At 38.7% G+C, this 18584-nt stretch overlaps 1 protein-coding gene across 3 annotated transcripts in view; it reads left to right on the forward strand.

Moving 5' to 3' along the window:
- The window catches only part of FAF1 (Fas associated factor 1), a 500811-nt gene that overhangs the window by 319978 nt on the left and 162249 nt on the right, over window positions 1–18584 (forward strand). For all 3 annotated transcript variants that reach the window (XM_070468180.1, XM_070468182.1, XM_070468181.1), the window contains one exon: window positions 10654–10749. In XM_070468180.1, the coding sequence (XP_070324281.1) occupies window positions 10654–10749 (96 nt within the window). The remainder of the gene's footprint in view (window positions 1–10653; window positions 10750–18584) is intronic.

Raw genomic sequence — 18584 nt, forward strand, 5'->3', positions numbered from 1 at the left:
TTAACATTATTTTGAATCATTGTTTTCATACTCTCTCTGGTCATTTTATCCCAAACTACAAGTCCTCATTCACAGAACACAAAAAGAGTGTTTGTTGAGCATCTACTGTGGCTGGACAATGTTCTTAATGCTTTACACATATTAGCTCGGCCTTATCCCTACCTTGTGAAAAAGTGCTAGTCTAATACCATTTCTATTATGTATCGTTAGGGCAACTGTGGGTTTTTTGTTTGTTATCATCTGTCCTATTAGGTATATATCATCATCTTCCCAAGTGTTAGTTGCTCAGCCATGTCTGACTCTTTGCAGCCCCATAGACTATAGCCCACCAGGCTTCTCTGTCCTAGGAATTCTCCAGGCAAGAATACTGGAGTGGGTTGCCATTCCCTTCTTCAGGGAATCTTCCCAACCCTGGTGAATTCTTTACTGTCTGAGCCACCAGGGAAGCCAAGACATTCTTCAAAATATCTTTTAAAGACTTATTTGTAAGGACTTCCAACACTTGCAGTTGTGAGATCATACCTCTAAGAATAATCATGAAGTTGGTATTAAGTATCCTTGTCGCCCTTAGTAACCAGTTCTGACAGAGCTCTGTAAGCATCTCAAGCATCATTGACAGGAGAGGGGAAGTGTTATTTCAGGCTAATTCATCTTTCCCAAATACTCTGTTGTTGTTAAAATTTAAGTATTTGAGGAAGCACCCTGAAATATGAGAAGTTTTGTAAACCTTTTCAGTGAGAGAATTTTATATAAAACCTAATCGTGTACTTTGTTGTTTTAGGGATATAAGTGTCTTATGGAATTTCTTTAATTGTGTCTCTCCTCCAATTTGGTTTTTTTTAGGTGTTATAATAGTCATATCTGATTCCCATGTGCATTATAGCCATTTATTTTCATCTCAGAGACATTTTTCTTTTTTCACTCAATTATTATTGACAGTTTTCTTAATGATAAACTGAGGCAATAACTAGACAAACAGGCTCCATTCTTGCCCTCATAGAATCTACTGCAGTGGTAGACTTAACAAGTTTTTTGTCCTCTCCACTTTATATATAAGCTTTATTCAGAATTGCCTTAACCTGGAAGTAACCAAGATGTCCTTCAATAGGTGAATGGATGAACTATGGCAAATCCAGGAATACCATTCAACATTGAAAGTAAATGAACTTTTAAGACATAGCAAGACATAGATGAACTTGAAGTGCAAACAATCAGCCTTCCCGTCTGTGTATTTCAATCTGCAGTTGTTTGAATCCACAGATGCTGAACCTGCAGATAAAAGACTGTATATATGACTGACTATACTATGCCATTTTATATAAATAACTTGAGCAACTGCTGTACTTTGCTTTCCATTTTATTGTACACCTAAAATTACTCTTTTAAAAAAAGTCTTAATACATATATAACAAAATCCTATGCCCATTCAACCCTTTCAACAAAACCCATTCAACAACATACCCATTTTAGCATAAAAATATGCAATGAGTGATACCAGTGATATTTTAGTCATAAAAATTCTACTTTTCTGTCAGTCTTCTCAATCCTTTAGTGTATTTGTGGCAATTGTATAGAATTAAATAATAAAATAAAAATTTCTTGACTTTATTCTGTGTTGAATTTTTTAACCCATTTTGAATCTCTTCATCTGCCATGATGAAAAGTCAGAGAGTTAAGTCTAACATAACCAGAAAAAACTGAATAAAGACTTGAAACAGATTTTGAAATGAGTCACAATCCTTCATTGTATTAGGTTAAAGCAATCTTGTGATTGAAAGATTACCTTTATGTAGAGGTTGATTAATTATTATGATGTATGTATATCTAAATGTAAAATTTTAAACTATAAAGTCAAACAAACCTGCAGCCTTAATCTTTTTCTTTTTCCAGTTTCTTGCAAAATAAATACTCCAGTGATAAAATATTGATATCACATTTGATTTCACATACATTATCTTTGATTTCACATACATTATCTTTCTGGATCTTCATACCAAATCTGTGAGAGAGAGAGAACAGATTGTATTACCCTATTTTATAAATTAAGGACAGATTGTATTACATCATTTTCTAAGTAAGAAACCTGAAGTACAAAAATTCTAAGTGATTTTGCCCATTATCATTGGGTGATTTGAGGGCTTTAGCTAGGCTGGAACCTCAGCCTTCTAACTTCTGTTATAAGTTTTTGTCATGAAACATAACAAAACTGTAGTGCTAACTTCTTGAAATGACTGTCTGAGTAACTTGTCCCTCCACGGGGTCCCCAGCTCTACTAAGACTGCAGTAATTATCCTTTTTCTGTCTCTGTTCCTATGTAAATCTCCCCAACTGGTATATATGTTCCTTTAAAATAGACATCATGCCTTATGTTTAATCAACACTGGGCACCTAGTAACTTAAAAATTCCTGACCCTTTAATTTCCTCAGTGCAGAGTGAGGCCTACCTGGTCACCTGTAGACTGAGGAGAAAGTACTGACCACTGTCCTCTTATCTTCAGGAATTACTAGTAGCTATGGGGAAAGTTGGTGGCTCAGTGGTAAAGAATCTGCCTGCTAATGCAGGAGACTCAGATTCGAACCTGTGTCAGGAAGATCCCCGGAGAAGGAAGTGGCAACCTCTAGTACTCTTGCCTGGAATATCCCATGGACAGATGAACCTGGTGAGCTACTGTCCATGGGTTTGCAAAAGAATCGGACAAGACTTAGCGACTAAACAAATAATAATGGAGAAGGTTAATGTTGATAACTGTGGAGACAAGCCCATTAAAGAGCCAGTCCATTTGTAGTGCCAGGTACTGTTAGTGAGTGCCTTCTCCAGTTCCTCCTAAAATATATCCTCTTTTGATTTACAATTGAACTGTATGCAGTGATAATCACAGTGGAAGTTAATCACTATTTTTCTTCCCTCAGTCCTAAAAATAATGACTGTTGGAGTGATAAAAAGCTCTTTGGCTATATCAATATAGTTTCAAAGCCGTCTTTTATTTATTTTATCCTATTTAACCCTTTCAAGAGTCCATTGAGGTAGTTAGGGTAGGGATTACTCACCTCAATTAATAAAAGAGGAAACTCTAGCTTAGAATAGAGAAATGACTATTCCAAGATCAGGAGGCTAGGCAGTACTTAAATTGAGATTTTTCTGGCTCCTCCAGGTCTCTTTCCATGACACTACACTGATTCTGATTAACAGTGACATTTACCGTCATTACTATTTCATTACCAGAGGATTTCAGAGTGGGGGAGGAGAACTTTTTTCAAATGAAAAAATGAAGGCAGTGTGGCTTGAAATTTAGCTTATGCTTCTTATCCAACTTAGCTTTGCTTTTATTTGTACTGAAATGAAATAAATTGAGCTAATTGTGATAATTATGTTGGTGGATAAAAATGACAGAATCAATGAAGTTTTATTTGTTTGTTGTGTTAATCAGGCCTTCTAGCATTTGTGAAGTACACTGCCAAAATATCTAGATGCAAAGGCAAACAAACAAAACCACTAATGAGGATAAGAGAAAGATAACAATAATCAAAGACACGATTTTTGTATAATCCATATGACAGCATGCACTGCACATGATTGAAACTATGTAGATATTTAGGTGACATTTATGTTTTCCATTCCAGTATTTGTCTTCAGATAATTAGCCTAATTATAACACATGTTTGAATTGTAGTTAGAACTAACCCACTATTAAGTCTGGTACCTATGAATTAGCAGATATTTGGGTTTCCTCATATGTCAGTTTAACTCACAGCTCTCCAAAAGTTACAGTGGATGTTTCCAGTGTGCTAATGGATACCCTATTTTATTTCTAATAATAATATAGAGAAACTTTATAAAATCATTACATTAAATAGGTGTCATTTTACTACCACCAAGGAAAAAATGCATCTTTTGGCTATTCAGTGTTGTGTGAGTTCCTTTTTATAGACAAAAGTAACATGTACTCTTTCCCATTCTGTTGTTTTCCTCTATTTCTTTGCATTGATCACTGAGGAAGGCTTTCTTATCTCTCCTTGTTATTCTTTGGAACTCTGCATTCAGATAGGTATATCTTTCCTTTTCTCCTTTGCCTTTCCCTTCTCTTCTTTTTACAGCTATTTGTAAGGCCTCCTCAGACAGCCATTTGGCCTTTTTGCATTTGTTTTTCTTGGGGATGGTCTTAATCACTGCTTCCTGTACAGTGTGATGAACCTTTGTCCATAGTTCTTCAGGCACTCTGTCTATCAGAATTAATCCCTTAAATCTATTTGTCACTTCCACTGTATAATCCTAAGGGATTTGATTTAGGTCATACCTGAATGGTCTAGTGGTTTTCCCTACTTCCTTCAATTTAAGTCTGAATTTGGCAATAAGGAGTTTATGATCTGAGCCACAGTCAGCTCCCAGCCTTGTTTTTGCTGACTGTATAGAGCTTCTCCATCTTTGGCTGCAAAGAATATAATCAATCTGATTTCAGTGTTGACCATCTGGTGATGTCCATGTGTAGAGTCTTCTCCTGTGTTGTTGGAGGAGGGTGTTGCTATGATCAATACGTTCTCTTGGCAAAACTCTGGTAGCCTTTGCCCTGCTTTGTTTTGTACTCCAAGGCCAAATTTGCCTGTTACTCCAGGTGTTTCTTGACTTCTACTTTTTGCATTTCAGTCCCGTACAATGAAAGGAACATCTTTTTTGGGTGTTAGTTCTAAGTCTTGTAGGTCTTCATAGAACTGTTCTCTTTAAGAAAATTAAAGATACCAAGGGAGCTTTTCATGCAAAGATGGGCACAATAAGGACAGAGAAAGTATAGACATAACAGAAGCAGAAAATATTAAGAAGAGATGGCAAGAATACACACTAGAACTGTACAAAAAAGATCTTCATGACCCAGATAATAACGATGGTGTGATCACTCATCTAGAGCCAGGCATCCTGGAATGCAAAGTCAAGTGGGCCTTCGGAAGCATCACTACGAACAAAGCTAGTGGTTCAGTTCAGTCACTCAGTTCTGTCCAACTCTTTGCAACCCTATAAAAGGCAGCACGCCAGGCTTCCCTGTCCATCACCAACTCCTGGAGCTTACTAAAACTCATTTCCATCGAGTCAGTGATACCACCCAACCATTTCATCCTCTGTCGTCCCCTTCTTCTCCTGCCCTCAGTCTTTCCCAGCATCAGGGTCTTTTCCAGTGAGTCAGCTCTTCGCATGAGGTGGCCAAAGTATTGGAGTTTCAGCTTCAACATCAGTCCTTCCAAAGAACACCCAAGACTGATCTCCTTTAAGATGAACTGGTTGGATCTCCTTGCAGTCCAAGGGACTCTCAAGAGTCTTCTCCAATCCTACAGTTCAAAAGCATCAGTTCTGCACTCAGCTTTCTTTATAGTCCAGCTCTCACATCCATACATGACCACAGGAAAAGCTATAGCCTTGACTAGATGGACTTTTGTTGGCAAAGTAATGTCTCTGCTTTTTAATAAGCTGTCTAGGTTGGTCATAACTTTCCTTCCAAGGAGTAAGGGTCTTTTAGTTTCATGGCTGAAGTCACCATCTGTAGTGATTTTGGAGCCCAGAAAAATAAAGTCAGCCACTGTTTCCACTGTTTCCCCATCTATTTGCCATGAAGTGATGGGACCGGATGCCATGATCTTAGTTTTCTGAATGTTGGGCTTTAAGCCTACTTTTTCCACTCTCTTCTTTCACTTTCATCAAGAGGCTCTTTAGTTCTTCTTCACTTTCTGCCATAAGGGTGGTGTCATCTGCTATCTGAGGTTATTGGTATTTCTCCCGGCAATCTTGACTCCAGCTGTGCTTCATCCAGCCCAGCATGTCTCATGATGTACTCTGCATATAAGTTAAATAAGCAGGGTGACAAGTGCTCGGGCCTGGTGCACTGGGAAGACCCAGAGGGATTGGGTGGAGAGGGAGGTGGGAGGGGGGACTGGGATGGGGAATATGTAAATCCATGGCTAATTCATTTCAATGTATGACAAAAACTACTGTAATGATGTAAAGTAATTAGCCTCCAACTAATAAAAATAAATGGGAAAAAAAAAAATAAGCAGGGTGACAATATACAGACTTGACATACTCCTTTTCCAGGAACCAGTCTGTTGTTCCATGTCCAGTTCTAACTGTTGCTTCCTGACCTGCATACAGATTTATCAAGAGGCAGGTCAGGTGGTCTGTTATTCCCATCTCTTTCAGAATTTTCTACAGTTTATTGTGATCCACACAGTCGAAGGCTTTGGCATAGTCAATAAAGCAGAAATAGATGTTTTTCTGGAACTCCCTTACTTTTTTGATAATCCAGTGGATTTTGGCAATTTGATCTCTGGTTCCTCTGCCTTTTCTAAAACCAGCTTGAACATCTGGAAGTTCACAGTTCACGTATTACTGAAGCCTGGCTTGGAGAATTTTGAGCATCACTTCACTATCGTGTGAGATGAGTGCAATTGTGCAGTAGTTTGAGCATTCTTTGGCATTGCCTTTCTTTGGGATTGGAAGGAAAACTGTCCTTTTCCAGTCCTGTGGCCACTGCTGAGTTTTCCAAATGTGCTGGCCTATTGAGTGCAGCACTTTCACAGCATCATCTTTCAGGATTTGAAATAGGTCAACTGGAATTCCATCACTTCCACTAGCTTTGTTTGTAGTGATGCTTCCTAAGGCCCACTTGACTTCACATTCCAGGATGTCTGCCTCTAGGTGACTGATCACACCATCATGATTATCTGGGTCATGAAGACCTTTTTTGTACAATTCTTCTGTGTATTTTTTGCTACCTCTTCTTAATATCGTTTGCTTCTGTTAGGTCCCTACCATTTCTGTGCTTTATTGAGCCCGTCTTTGCATGAAATGTTCTCTTGGTATCTCTGATTTTCTTGAAAAGATCTCTTGTCTTTCCCATTCTATTGTTTTCCTCTATTTCTTTGCATTGATCGCTGAGGAAGGCTTTCTAATCTCTCTGTGCTATTCTTTGGAACTCTACATTCTAATGGGTATATCTTTCCTTTTCTCCTTTGCTTTTTGCTTCCCTTCTTTTCACAGCTATTTGTAAGGCCTCTTCAGACAGCCGTTTTGCTTTTTTGCATTTCTTTTTCTTGGGGATGGTCTTGATCACTGCTTCCTGTACAGTGTGATGAACCTTTGTCCATAGTTCTTCAGGCACTCTGTCTATCAGATCTGGTCCCTTAAATCTATTTGTCACTTCCACTGTATAACCATAAGAGATTTGATTTAGGTCATACCTAAGTGGTCTAGTGGTTTTCTCCACTTTCTTCAATTTCAGTCTGAATTTGGCAGTAAGGAGTTCAAGATCTGAGCCACAATCACCTCACAGTCTTGTTTTTGCTGACTGTGTAAAGCTTCTCCATCTTTGGCTGCAAAGAATATAATCAATCTGATTTTGGTGTCGACCATCTGGTGACGTCCATGTGTAGAGTCTTCTCTTGTGTTGTTGGAAGAGGGTGTTTGCTATGACCAGTACATTCTCTTGGCAGAACTCTATTTGCCCTTTGCCCTGCTTCATTCTGTACTCCAAGGCCAAATTTGCCTGTTACTCCAGGTGTTTCTTGACTTCCTACTTTTGCATTCCAGTCCCCTATAATTAAAAGGACATCTTTTTGTGGTATTAGTTCTAAAAGGTCTCGTGGGTCTTCATAGATCTGTTTAACTTCAGCTTCTTCAGTGTTACTGGTCAGGGCATAGACCTGGATTACTGTGATATTGAATGGTTTGCCTTGGAAACAAACAGAGATCATTCTGTCATTTTGAGATTGCATCCAAGTACTGCATTTCAGACTCTTTTGTTGACTATGATGGCTACTCCATTTCCTCTAAGGGATTTGTGCCCACAGTAGTAGACATAATAGTCATATGAATTAAATTTACCCATTGCAGTCCATCTTGGTTCACTGATTCCTAGAATGTTGATGTTCACTCTTGTCATCTCCTGTTTGACCACTTCCAGTTTGCCTTGATTCATGGACCTAACATTCCAGGTTCCTATGCAATATTGCTCTTTACAGCCTCGAACCTTGCTTCTATCACCAGTCCCATCTGCAACTGGATGTTGTTTTTGCTTTGGCTCCATCCCTTCTTTCTGGAGTTCTTTCTCCTCTGATCTCCAGTAGCATGTTGGGTACCTCCTGACCTAGGGTGTTCATCTTTCAGTGTCCTATCTTTTTGCCTTTTCATACTGTTCATGGGGTTCTAAAAGCAAGAATACTGAAGTGGTTTGCCATTCCCTTCTCCAGTGGACCACATTCTGTCAGACCTCTCCACCATGACCCGTCTGTCTTGGGTGGCCCCACATGGCATGGCTTAGTTTCATTGAGTTAGAGAAGGCTGTGGTCCATGTGATCAGATTGGCTACTTTTCTGTGATTGTGGTTTCAGTCTGTCTGTCCTCTGATGCCCTCCCTCAGTGCCTACTGTCTTACTTGGGTTTCTCTTACCTTGGATGTGGTGTATCTCTTCACGGCTGCTCCAGCAAAGCACAGCTGCTGATGCTTACCTTGAACATGGGGTAACTCCTCCCGGCCGCCACCCCTGACCTCAGGTGTGGAGTAGCTCCTGTTGAGCTATTTAAAATCCTTAAAGATGATGCTGTGAAAGTGCTGCACTCAGTATGCCAGCAAATTTGGAAAACTTACTAGTGGCCACAGGACTGGAAAAGGTCAGTTTTCATTCCAATTGCAAAGGAAGGCAATGCCAAAGAATGCACAAACTACTGCGCAATTGCACTCATCTCACACACTAGCAAAGTAATGCTCAAAATTCTCTAAGCGAGTCTTCAACAGAACGTGAACCGTGAACTTCCAGATGTTCAAGTTGGCTTTAGAAAAGGCAGAGGAACCAAGATCAAGTTGCCAACATCCATTGGATCATCGAAAAAGCAAGAGAGTTCCAGAACAACATATATTTCTGGTTTATTGACTGTGCCAAAGCCTTTGACTGTGTGCATCACAACAAAATGTGGAAAATTCTTAAAGAGATGAGCACACCAGACCACCTTACATGCCTCCTGAGAAGTCTGTATACAGGTTAAGAAGCAACAGTTAGAACTAGACTTGGAACAACAGACTGATTCCAAATCAGTAAAGGAGTATGTCAAGGCTATGTATTGTCACCCTGCTTATTTAACTTATATGCAGAGTCCATCATGAGAAATGCTGGGCTGGATGAAGCACAAGCTGGAATCAAGATTGCCGGGAGAAATATCAGTAACCTCAGATATGCAGAGGGCACCACCCTTATGGCAGAAAGCAAAGAACTTGAGCCTCTTGATGAAAGTGAAAGAGGAGAGTGAAAAAGTTGGCTTAAAACTCAGCATTCAGAAAGCTAAGATCATGGCATCTGGTCCCATTACTTCATGGCAAATAGAGGGGAAACCGTGGAAACAGTGAAAGACTAGTGTTTTGGGCTCCCAAGATCAGTGCAGCCATCAATTTTTCTTCTCCTTGGAAGAAAAGTTATGACTAACCTAGACAGCTTGTTAAAAAGCAGAGACATCACTTTGCTGACCAAAGTCCATCTAATCAAAGCTATGGTTTTTCTAGTATTCATGTATAGGTGTGAGAGTTGGACTATAAAGAAAGCTGAGCACCTAAGAATTGATGGTTTTGAACTGTGATTTTGGAGGAGAGTCCAAAATCACTTCTTGAGAGTCCGTTGGACTGCAAGAAGATACAACCAGTCCATCCAAAAGGAAATCAGTCCTGAATATTCATTGGAAGGACTGATGCCAAAGCTGAAACTCCCATACTTTGGCCACCTGATGCAAAGACCTGACTCATTGGAAAAGACCTTGATGCTGCAAGAGATTGAAGGCGGGAAGAGAAGGGGACTACAGAGGATGAAATGGTTGGATGGCATCACTGACTCAATGGACTTGAGTTTGAGTAAACTCTGGGAGTTGCTGATAGACAAGGAGTCCTGGTATGCTACAGTTCATGGGGTTGCAAAGAGTCGGACACGACTGAGCAATGGAACTAAACTTGAACATGAACTGAACATGTTCCCATTTCCCTAAATTTAATTTAAATCTCAAAATAGTTATTTAATATCTGACCCACTATAAAATTCAAGAGAAATTAATATATGTTAATTTCATTGGTTTGGCTAAACTTGGTTAATGTTTTAGATCATAATGGTAATAAAACTAAATATCCTTGCCAGGTACTGTGCTAGGTACTTTATAAATATTATAGACTCATCACATATAATGATCTGAACTTGTGTGGGTTAATATTGATTTGATCATAAATGACATTGTTACATTGTATAGAAATGTTTTTTAATGCCTTCAGCAAACAGTCTTCCAGATACACTTTCAAACAAGATTATGAAGTATTGCCTTGGGAATTGGGAAACGGAGGTGTTATTCTCCTGCTCAGAAAAGTAGCAGATGTGCTAGGATCGGGAGGTGTATATGATTAACTTTATTTTAGGCTTGCTGCAGTTTCCTGAAGCCCCAGCCTATTGTCTGATAAAAACTAGCCTTGAACAATGTAACATTCATATGTGGAATCATTTCAGATTTTTAAAGCCTTCCTTTGATTGTAATGCTTAGACTACTGGATTGAACTTCAATTTTGCTTCAGAAAATGTCTAAATAAAAATTTTTTTGTAAAATATGACCTCATTTTGTTTACAAATGGTGGATTCTACGTTTTGCAGATGTGTCTTGCTGAATCAGGGCTCTCTTATCCCTGCCATCGACTTACAGTGGGAAGAAGATCTTCACCTGCACAGACCCGGGAGCAATCTGAAGAGGTAGGCATGTTTGCTAGCTTTTCATCAAACATAATGTCTGTCCTTGCTCACCTGCCCACTATTCTTTTTTATTTGCCACAGCAAAGAATAGGTAGAGTTAATGTGGCATGAATAACATCTCAGTAAATACTTAAAGGCAGAAACTTTCCAAGCAAGATTATTGCTAATGTGCTGCTTCTTGTTCTATAAGTTTCATATTTCAAACAGACAGAACTGGGGTGGATCAGTTTAAATGATTTTTACTTAGAATTTTCTGGTTAACAAAGGAAGTTTTTAGCTGCTGACTAAATAGTAGACTACATTTATTAGAATTCATCCTGAAGGTCCTTTAACTCATAGAGCTGGATCACTTTCTATGTGCCAAACATTGTCCTTAGTACTAGGGAACAAAGATGAATAACAGTGTACCTATACCAAGGTGCTCAGATTCAAAGGTGATACACTAGTAAACCAATAATAATGGCAAATGTAATCAATGCAGTGATAACAGTGCATCACCGGGTGCTGTAGAGACAAAGAGGGGCAAGGAGAGTGAACATGTGTGTATACGTGGTGTGCCTGCATGTGTCTTTGCAGGTCTGAAACTGTATTAAAAGGCAGAATCTTTTCCTTGGGTACAGTAGCACTGTGTTCAGCTGTGACTCGGTTATAAGGGAATGAGAAAGACAGCCTGGACATTGCACTTTATCAGTTTTAGAAGTATTTATTGGGACTTACTGGTGGTCCAGTGGTTAAGACTCTGTGCTTCCAGTGCAGTGGGGGCAGTTTCGATCTTTAGTTACAGCATGGGAACTCTTAATTTTGGCATGTGGTATCTAATTCCCAGACCAGGAGTCATACCCCAGGCTCCCTGCATTGGAAGCATGGAGTCTTAGCCACTAGACCACCAGAGAAGTCCCCCCAAAGTTTATATTAGTACAGTAAAACCTTTTCCATTTACTTTCTATACAAAATATGGTTGCAAATTTTTATTTAAACTTAGATATTTTGGACATTTATTATGGAAGCTGCCACAAAATCTCTCTCACTATTCTCTGAATATGTAATTGCATCATTTAAATATGTAAAAAAGAAAAGGGACTGAATAACTAAAGTTGTAATCTGTGATCATCTTGGGAAAATGATAATTTGCTACTCAATTTTTGGAAATCCATAAAGAAGGGAGGTTTTCCCCCCACCGCAAATACTACTATACTATTTCTTTAGGTTTCTAAAAATGTTAATTTCCTTTAAAGAGCCCACACCATTTTTCCAACACTTTATCTCGCTAATTCCTCATGAAAGGAAAAATAATATTGAGTTTCACTGCTTGGCAGAAACTGCCAAAAACAATTTATTGAAATATTTCCTTCTACTGCTTGAGTATATTTTTAATGGCTAAAGTAAGTTATGCTTCAACCCGTTAATGAATAAATCTGCTAATATTAAAAGGAAGCCAACTAGCTCCACCCAGAATTCTTAATGATTTTATTCTCTTAAGAGGTGACAGTTACCTGTTTCATTTCATTTTCTTTCCTTTTCTCACCCTCACCATTATATGTGTTATTTGGGCATTCCATTCAGTGGAGTGTGTGGCTCAGCTGGTAAAGAATCTGCCCACTGTTCAGGAGACCTGAGTTCAATTCCTGGATTGGGAAGATCCCCTGGGGAAGGGAACAGCAACCCATTCTAGTATTCTTGCCTGGAAAATTCCGTGGACTGTATAGTCCATTGGGTCACAAAGAGTCAGACATGACTGCAGGACTTCCACTTTCATTTTTTACTTTCAGTGGAAGGAATTCAATGCCATAAATTGAGGAAAAGCATATTAGAGGGTGGCATACACTTTAGATTAATTAAGGAAGAAAGTAGAGTGGGGTTAGGGAGCTTTGTAAAACTAAGAGAGCCACAGCCTTGAGGATATCTTTAAATCTGATTTTCTGGGATGAGTCCATTATTTTTCCTTCCCTGGCTAAGTAAATATACCACTTCCTCCAGGGTGCTGGTGAGAAATGGGAACGGAGCTGTGACTTGATTGTTATGTTGTCACAGAATTATGAAACTGGAAGGAATTTTTTATTTGATTTATACTTGCCCATCCATTTATTCCTCATTTATTTAAACATTTTTTCAATGTCTTCTACATGCCAAACATTAGGATCCCAGTCTTTGTGCTGAAAGAGCTCACACAAAATAATATCTGCATTTTATCTCTAATGGCAGGGTTCTGTCCTCATGAGGCAACTAGTTCCATTGTTGAGCATGTCTGTTGGTATCTACCCTATATTAAATCGGAAGCTATGATTGTGTGGAACTGTATATAATCCAGTGGTTCTACTTCTTTCCTCTTGTTTTAACCCTTCTCTTACATGACTTTGTGTGTTTCAAGATAATTACCACTTTGCTGTTGACTGTCTTCAGCCTTGAGTTAGGAAGAAGATATTTGAGACCAGTGGTTAAATTCAGGTTTTGAATTTTATGCATTGTACTTATGTGTTCTTTAACTGGGAGAATTTTTTTCTTACATCGTCCTCTAGCCCTGCAAATACATTTTCCTTATAATTAATATTTTCTCGTTTCTTCCCATCTTCCCCTTGTTCCTAAGCTCCCTTTCAATGCTTATGTGCATGCTAAGCCGCTTCAATAGTGTCTGACTCTTTTTCGACCCTATGAGTTGTAGCCCACAAGACTCCTCTGTCTATGGGATTCTCCCAGCAAGAATACTGGAGTGAGTTGTCATGTCCTCCTCCAGGGGATCTTCCTAACCCAGGGATCGAACCCACATCTCCTATCTCTCCCGCATTGGCAAGCAGGTTCTTTACCACTAGTGCCACCTGGGAAGCCCCTCCCTTTCAATGACCTTTCCATATTTCTAGGTACCTTAGCTAGGTATCTATCTCTCCTTATCCAGGCTGCTTGGGTGGAACATTACAGGGACCCCACCTAGACCCAGGTTTTTTGAGAGTTGGCCAATCCTCAGTTGATAGTGTAAGAGTAGGAGGGATACTCCCAGAATAACAACAAAAATAAAATCCCAAATTTAAAATATAGTTAATGTTAAAGCTGTTGATTTGTAATTTCAGTTAAGCAGACATCTAATACTTACTGTGCTGATCAAATGAATATAAACTGAAAATTTCATATTATGTAATTAATGAGAAAGGTGAGATAAGCATAAGATACTAGAGAAACACACAGGGAAAGGGGTGCTATAACCTTGAAGAATGTGTGTAGGCAAAAGCCTTGTCTGCCTTGTCTAACTCTGTAGCTACCTCTGTAGCTCTAATACCTAGTAAAGCTCCTGGTATATACCAGCCACAGAATAAATACTTTGTGAATGATTTATTTTTTTAAGAAAAAAGAGAAGGAAAGGGGGAACTAGAGCAATTTATATTCAAATCAAATGAAAATGAAAAGAATTGAGTCACAGCCAAATGAAGAAACATGGATGTAGTATTCCATTCAGAGGAAATAGCATGACTTGATGTAGTGAATGGGGAGACCTAAGTGCAGCTTGGTGTTCGTGCAAAATAAAGGGGGAGACAAAGAAAGATAAGAGATGAGACAAAGGTGAATAGGTTTTTATATCTCAAGTTGGAAACTTGAACTCTGGGCAGCCAGAAGACTTTTAACTGGAGGGTGATTTTTTTTTTTTTCTCCCAAGTGGACATTTTAGAGAAAAGCATTTTGACTGCTGTGCGGAGGCTACATGTAAGGGAAGCAAGACGAGAGACAGAGAAATCAGATATGAATCTGTTGTACTAGTATAGGCAGAAGATAATGAGATCCTAAACTAGAACATCACTAGTCAAAAAAGAGAAGGAAATGGATTCAGGATATATTTTGGAGGGAAAATCAGTAGGACTGGTGACAGACAGGATCTGTGGGAGAAGAAAGGGAGAGGATAAGAATACCTATATTTTGGCTTAATTGGCAGAAAAGGTTTATTCAGTAGTTATTCAGTGAATTCTGGTCACATCCTTATTCTACCCCTGACACTGGCACAAGTGTTAGGAATATGGCTATGAACAAAAACAGTCTTTGCATGAAGGAGCTTGTTCCTAACTAAATGAAATTGAATGCACATAAATTGCCCAAAATTTGTGTTTCAGTTTTTTTTTTAATATATGTATTTTGTTGAAGTATAGTTGACTTACAGCGTTTCAGGTGCTAGTCAAGGTGATTCAGTTATACAAATACATATATTATTTTTGAAAATTTTTTCCATCATAAGCGACTATAGGATATTGACCGTAGTTCCCTATGCTATATAGTAAACCTTTGTTTCTTGTTGCATATCTATTTTTTAATAAGAAATATACATTCTATTCATACTAAGTCAAACAAGTGCAGCCAAAATGTCATAATTTTCTTAGTTAGGCAAAAATTCATAAGCTTTCTAAAATACATATATTATACATATTTATATATGTGTGTATGTGTGTACAAAAGCTTTTCTACTACATTTGATAAAGGCTTGAAGAAGAACATCAAAAAAAAAAATGGAGAAAGTGGAGAACATAAACTAAATGAAAGTAAACACTGAATATGAAATAGAAAAAGTGAAACAAACTAGATAAAAGCAAAAGATCATCATATAGTCCAGTTTTAAACATGACTGCCCATTAGAAACATAAATCTGGAGCTCTGGAGAAAAAGTAATACTTGAACATTTGTATTTTTCAGAAAATTTCAAGATAATTCTGATATGCATCTGGATTTTAAAAAGTAATTACAGGTTTTTCTATTAGATCCTAGTTTATCCTAGTTTTGGTGATATAGAGTTCTATTATTTTTCTGTTGACCAATCATGATACAATGGTATTAAGTGAGTAATAGTTACAGAATCACAGTAGTAGAACATGTTTATCAGTTTTCACAATCTATAGGCAGACAAAAAATAAAAGAATTACAAATGCAAACAATAATTGGAACATGATTAGCTTAACAGTATAAAATAATTACATTCAGTTTGGGCAGATCAATCAGAGTGATGTTGTAAGTGGAAGTGCATACATGACATGTTTTCTTTCACCCAGTCATTTAATCCATTTACATTTAAGGTCATTATTGATATGAATGGTCCTATTACCATTTTCTTAATTGTTTTGGGTTTATTTGCTGTAGGTCTTTTCCTTCTCTTGTGTTTCCTGCCTAAAGAAGTTCCTTTAGCATTTCTTGTAAAGCTGGTTTGGTAGTGCTGAACTCTTTTAACTTCTGCTTGACTGGAAAGCTTTTGATTTCTCCATCAAATTTGAAGGGGAATCTTGCTGGGTAGAATATTCTTGATTGTAGGTTCTTCCTTTACATCATTTTAAATATACCTTGGCATTCCCTTCTGGCTTGTAGAGTTTCTATTGAGAAATCAGCTGATAGACTGATGGGAGTTACTTTGTATGTTATTTGTCATTTTTCCCTTGTTGCTTTTAATATTTTATCTCTGTCTTTAATTCTTGTCAGATTGATTACTGTGTGTCTCAGTGTGTTTCTCCTTGGGTTTATCCTTCCTGGGACTCTTCTTCCTGGACTTGGTTGACTATTTCCTTTCCCATGTTCGGGAAGTTTTCAGCTATTATCTCTTCAAGTATTTTCTCAGGTCCTTTCTCTCTCTCTTCTCCTTCTGGGAGCTCTATAATGCAATAGTTTGTGCATTTAATGCTGTCCCAGAGGTCTCTTAGGCTGTCTTCTTTTTTTTTTTCATTCTTTTTTCTATATTCTGTTCTGTGGTGGTGATTTCCACCATTCTGTCCTCCAGGCCATTTATCTGTTCTGCCTCAGTTATTCTGCTGTTGATTCCTTCTAGTGTATTACTCATCTCTGTTTGTTCTTTAGTTCTTGTAGGTCTTTGGTAAACATTTCTTGAATCTTCTCAATCTTTGCCTCCATTCTTTTCCTGAGATCCCGGATCATCTCCCCTATCATTATTCTGAATTCTTATTCTGAGTTCTGTCTCCACTTCATTTAGTTGTTTTCCTGGAATTTTATTTTGTCCCTTCATCTGGGACTTAACTTTCTACTTTTTCATTGTAATTAACTTTCTATAATATGATTTTTGTTTTAGCCACTGTGATACTGTGCTTCTTCTGTCTGCCTTCTGATAGATTAGTCTAAGCAGCTTGTATAAGCTTGATTGTAGGGACTGGCAATGAGAAAAACTTGTTCTTGCTCTGGTAGACAGGGCCTTGCTTAGTAAAGCTTTATTTGTTTTTTTTTTTAATTCATCCTTTATTTTTTATTTTTTCCCATTTATTTTTATTAGTTAGAGGCTAATTACTTTACAATATTGTAGTGGTTTTTGCCATACATTGACATGAATCAGCCATGGATTTACATGTATTCCCCATCCCGATCCCCCCTCCCACCTGCCTCCCCACCCCATCCCTCTGGGTCTTCCCAGTGCACCTGCCCTGAGCACTTGTCTCATGCATCCAACCTGGGCTGGTGATCTGTTTCACCATAGATAATATACATGTTTTGATGCTGTTCTCTCAAAACATCCCACCCTCGCCTTCTCCCACAGAGTCCAAGAGTCTGTTCTGTACATCTGTGTCTCTTTTTCTGTTTTGCATACAGGGTTATTATTACCATCTTTCTAAATTACATATATATGTGTTAGTATACTGTATTGATGTTTATCTTTCTGGCTTACTTCACTCTGTATAATGGGCTCCAGTTTCATCCATCTCATTAGAACTGATTCAAATGAATTCTTTTTAATGGCTGAATAATATTCCATGGTGTATATGTACCACAGCTTCCTTATCCGTTCGTCTGCTGATGGGCATCTAGGTTGCTTCCATGTCCTGGCTATTGTAAACAGGGCTGCGATGAACATTGGGGTGGACGTGTCTGTTTCAGATCTGGTTTCCTCGGTGCAGCTCAATTCCAGAAAAATAAATGACCCAATCAAAAAATGGGCCAAAGAACTAAACAGACATTTCTCCAAAGAAGACATACAGATGGCTAACAAACACATGAAAAGATGCTCAACATCACTCATTCTCAGAGAAATGCAAATCAAATCCACAATGAGGTACCATTACACGCCAGTCAGGATGGCTGCTATCCAAAAGTCTACAAGCAATAAATGCTGGTGAGGGTGTGGAGAAAAGGGAACCCTCTTACACTGTTGGTGGGAATGCAAGCTAGTATAGTTGCTATGGAGAACAGTGTGGAGATTTCTTAAAAAATTGGAAATAGAACTGCCATATGACCCAGCAATTCCACTTCTGGGCATACACACTGAGGAAACCAAAGCTTAGTAAAGCTTTAATCCAATTATCTGCTGATGGGTGGGAGGGTTGCACTCCCTCCCTGGTAGTTGTTTGACCCAGCCCTGGTGTTATGGGCTCTGTGGTAAGGTTAATGGCAAACGCCAAGAAAGTTTATGTCAAGGAGGACCTTCCAGTGCCTGTCGCTATGTGGTGAGCCCCTGCCGGCCCACACCTCCACAGGAGGCCCTCCAACACTAGCAGGTAGTTTTGGTTCAGTCTCCTGTGAGGATGACAGCTCCTTTCCTCTGGGTCTTGGTGTGTGCAAAATTTTGTTTATGCCTCCCCTCCACGACTGGAGTCTTTGTTTCCCTCAGTTCTCTGGAAGGCCTATAAGTCAAATCCTGTTGGCCTTCACGGCCAGATTCCTTGGGGATTCCCAGTTCCTTTGTTGGATCCCCAAGCTGGGAAGCCTGATGTGGGGTTCAGAACCTTCACAATAGTGCAAGAGCTTCTTTGGTATTATTGTTCTCTAGTCTATGAAGAAGCCACCCGGCGGGTATGGGATTTGATTTAATCGTGATTATGCCCCTCTTACTATCTCACTGTGGCTTCTTCCTTGCCTTTGGACGTGCAGTATCTCTT

The sequence above is a fragment of the Odocoileus virginianus genome, chromosome 5 (assembly GCF_023699985.2).
Source record: "Odocoileus virginianus isolate 20LAN1187 ecotype Illinois chromosome 5, Ovbor_1.2, whole genome shotgun sequence".
Classification (NCBI taxonomy): domain Eukaryota; kingdom Metazoa; phylum Chordata; class Mammalia; order Artiodactyla; family Cervidae; genus Odocoileus; species Odocoileus virginianus.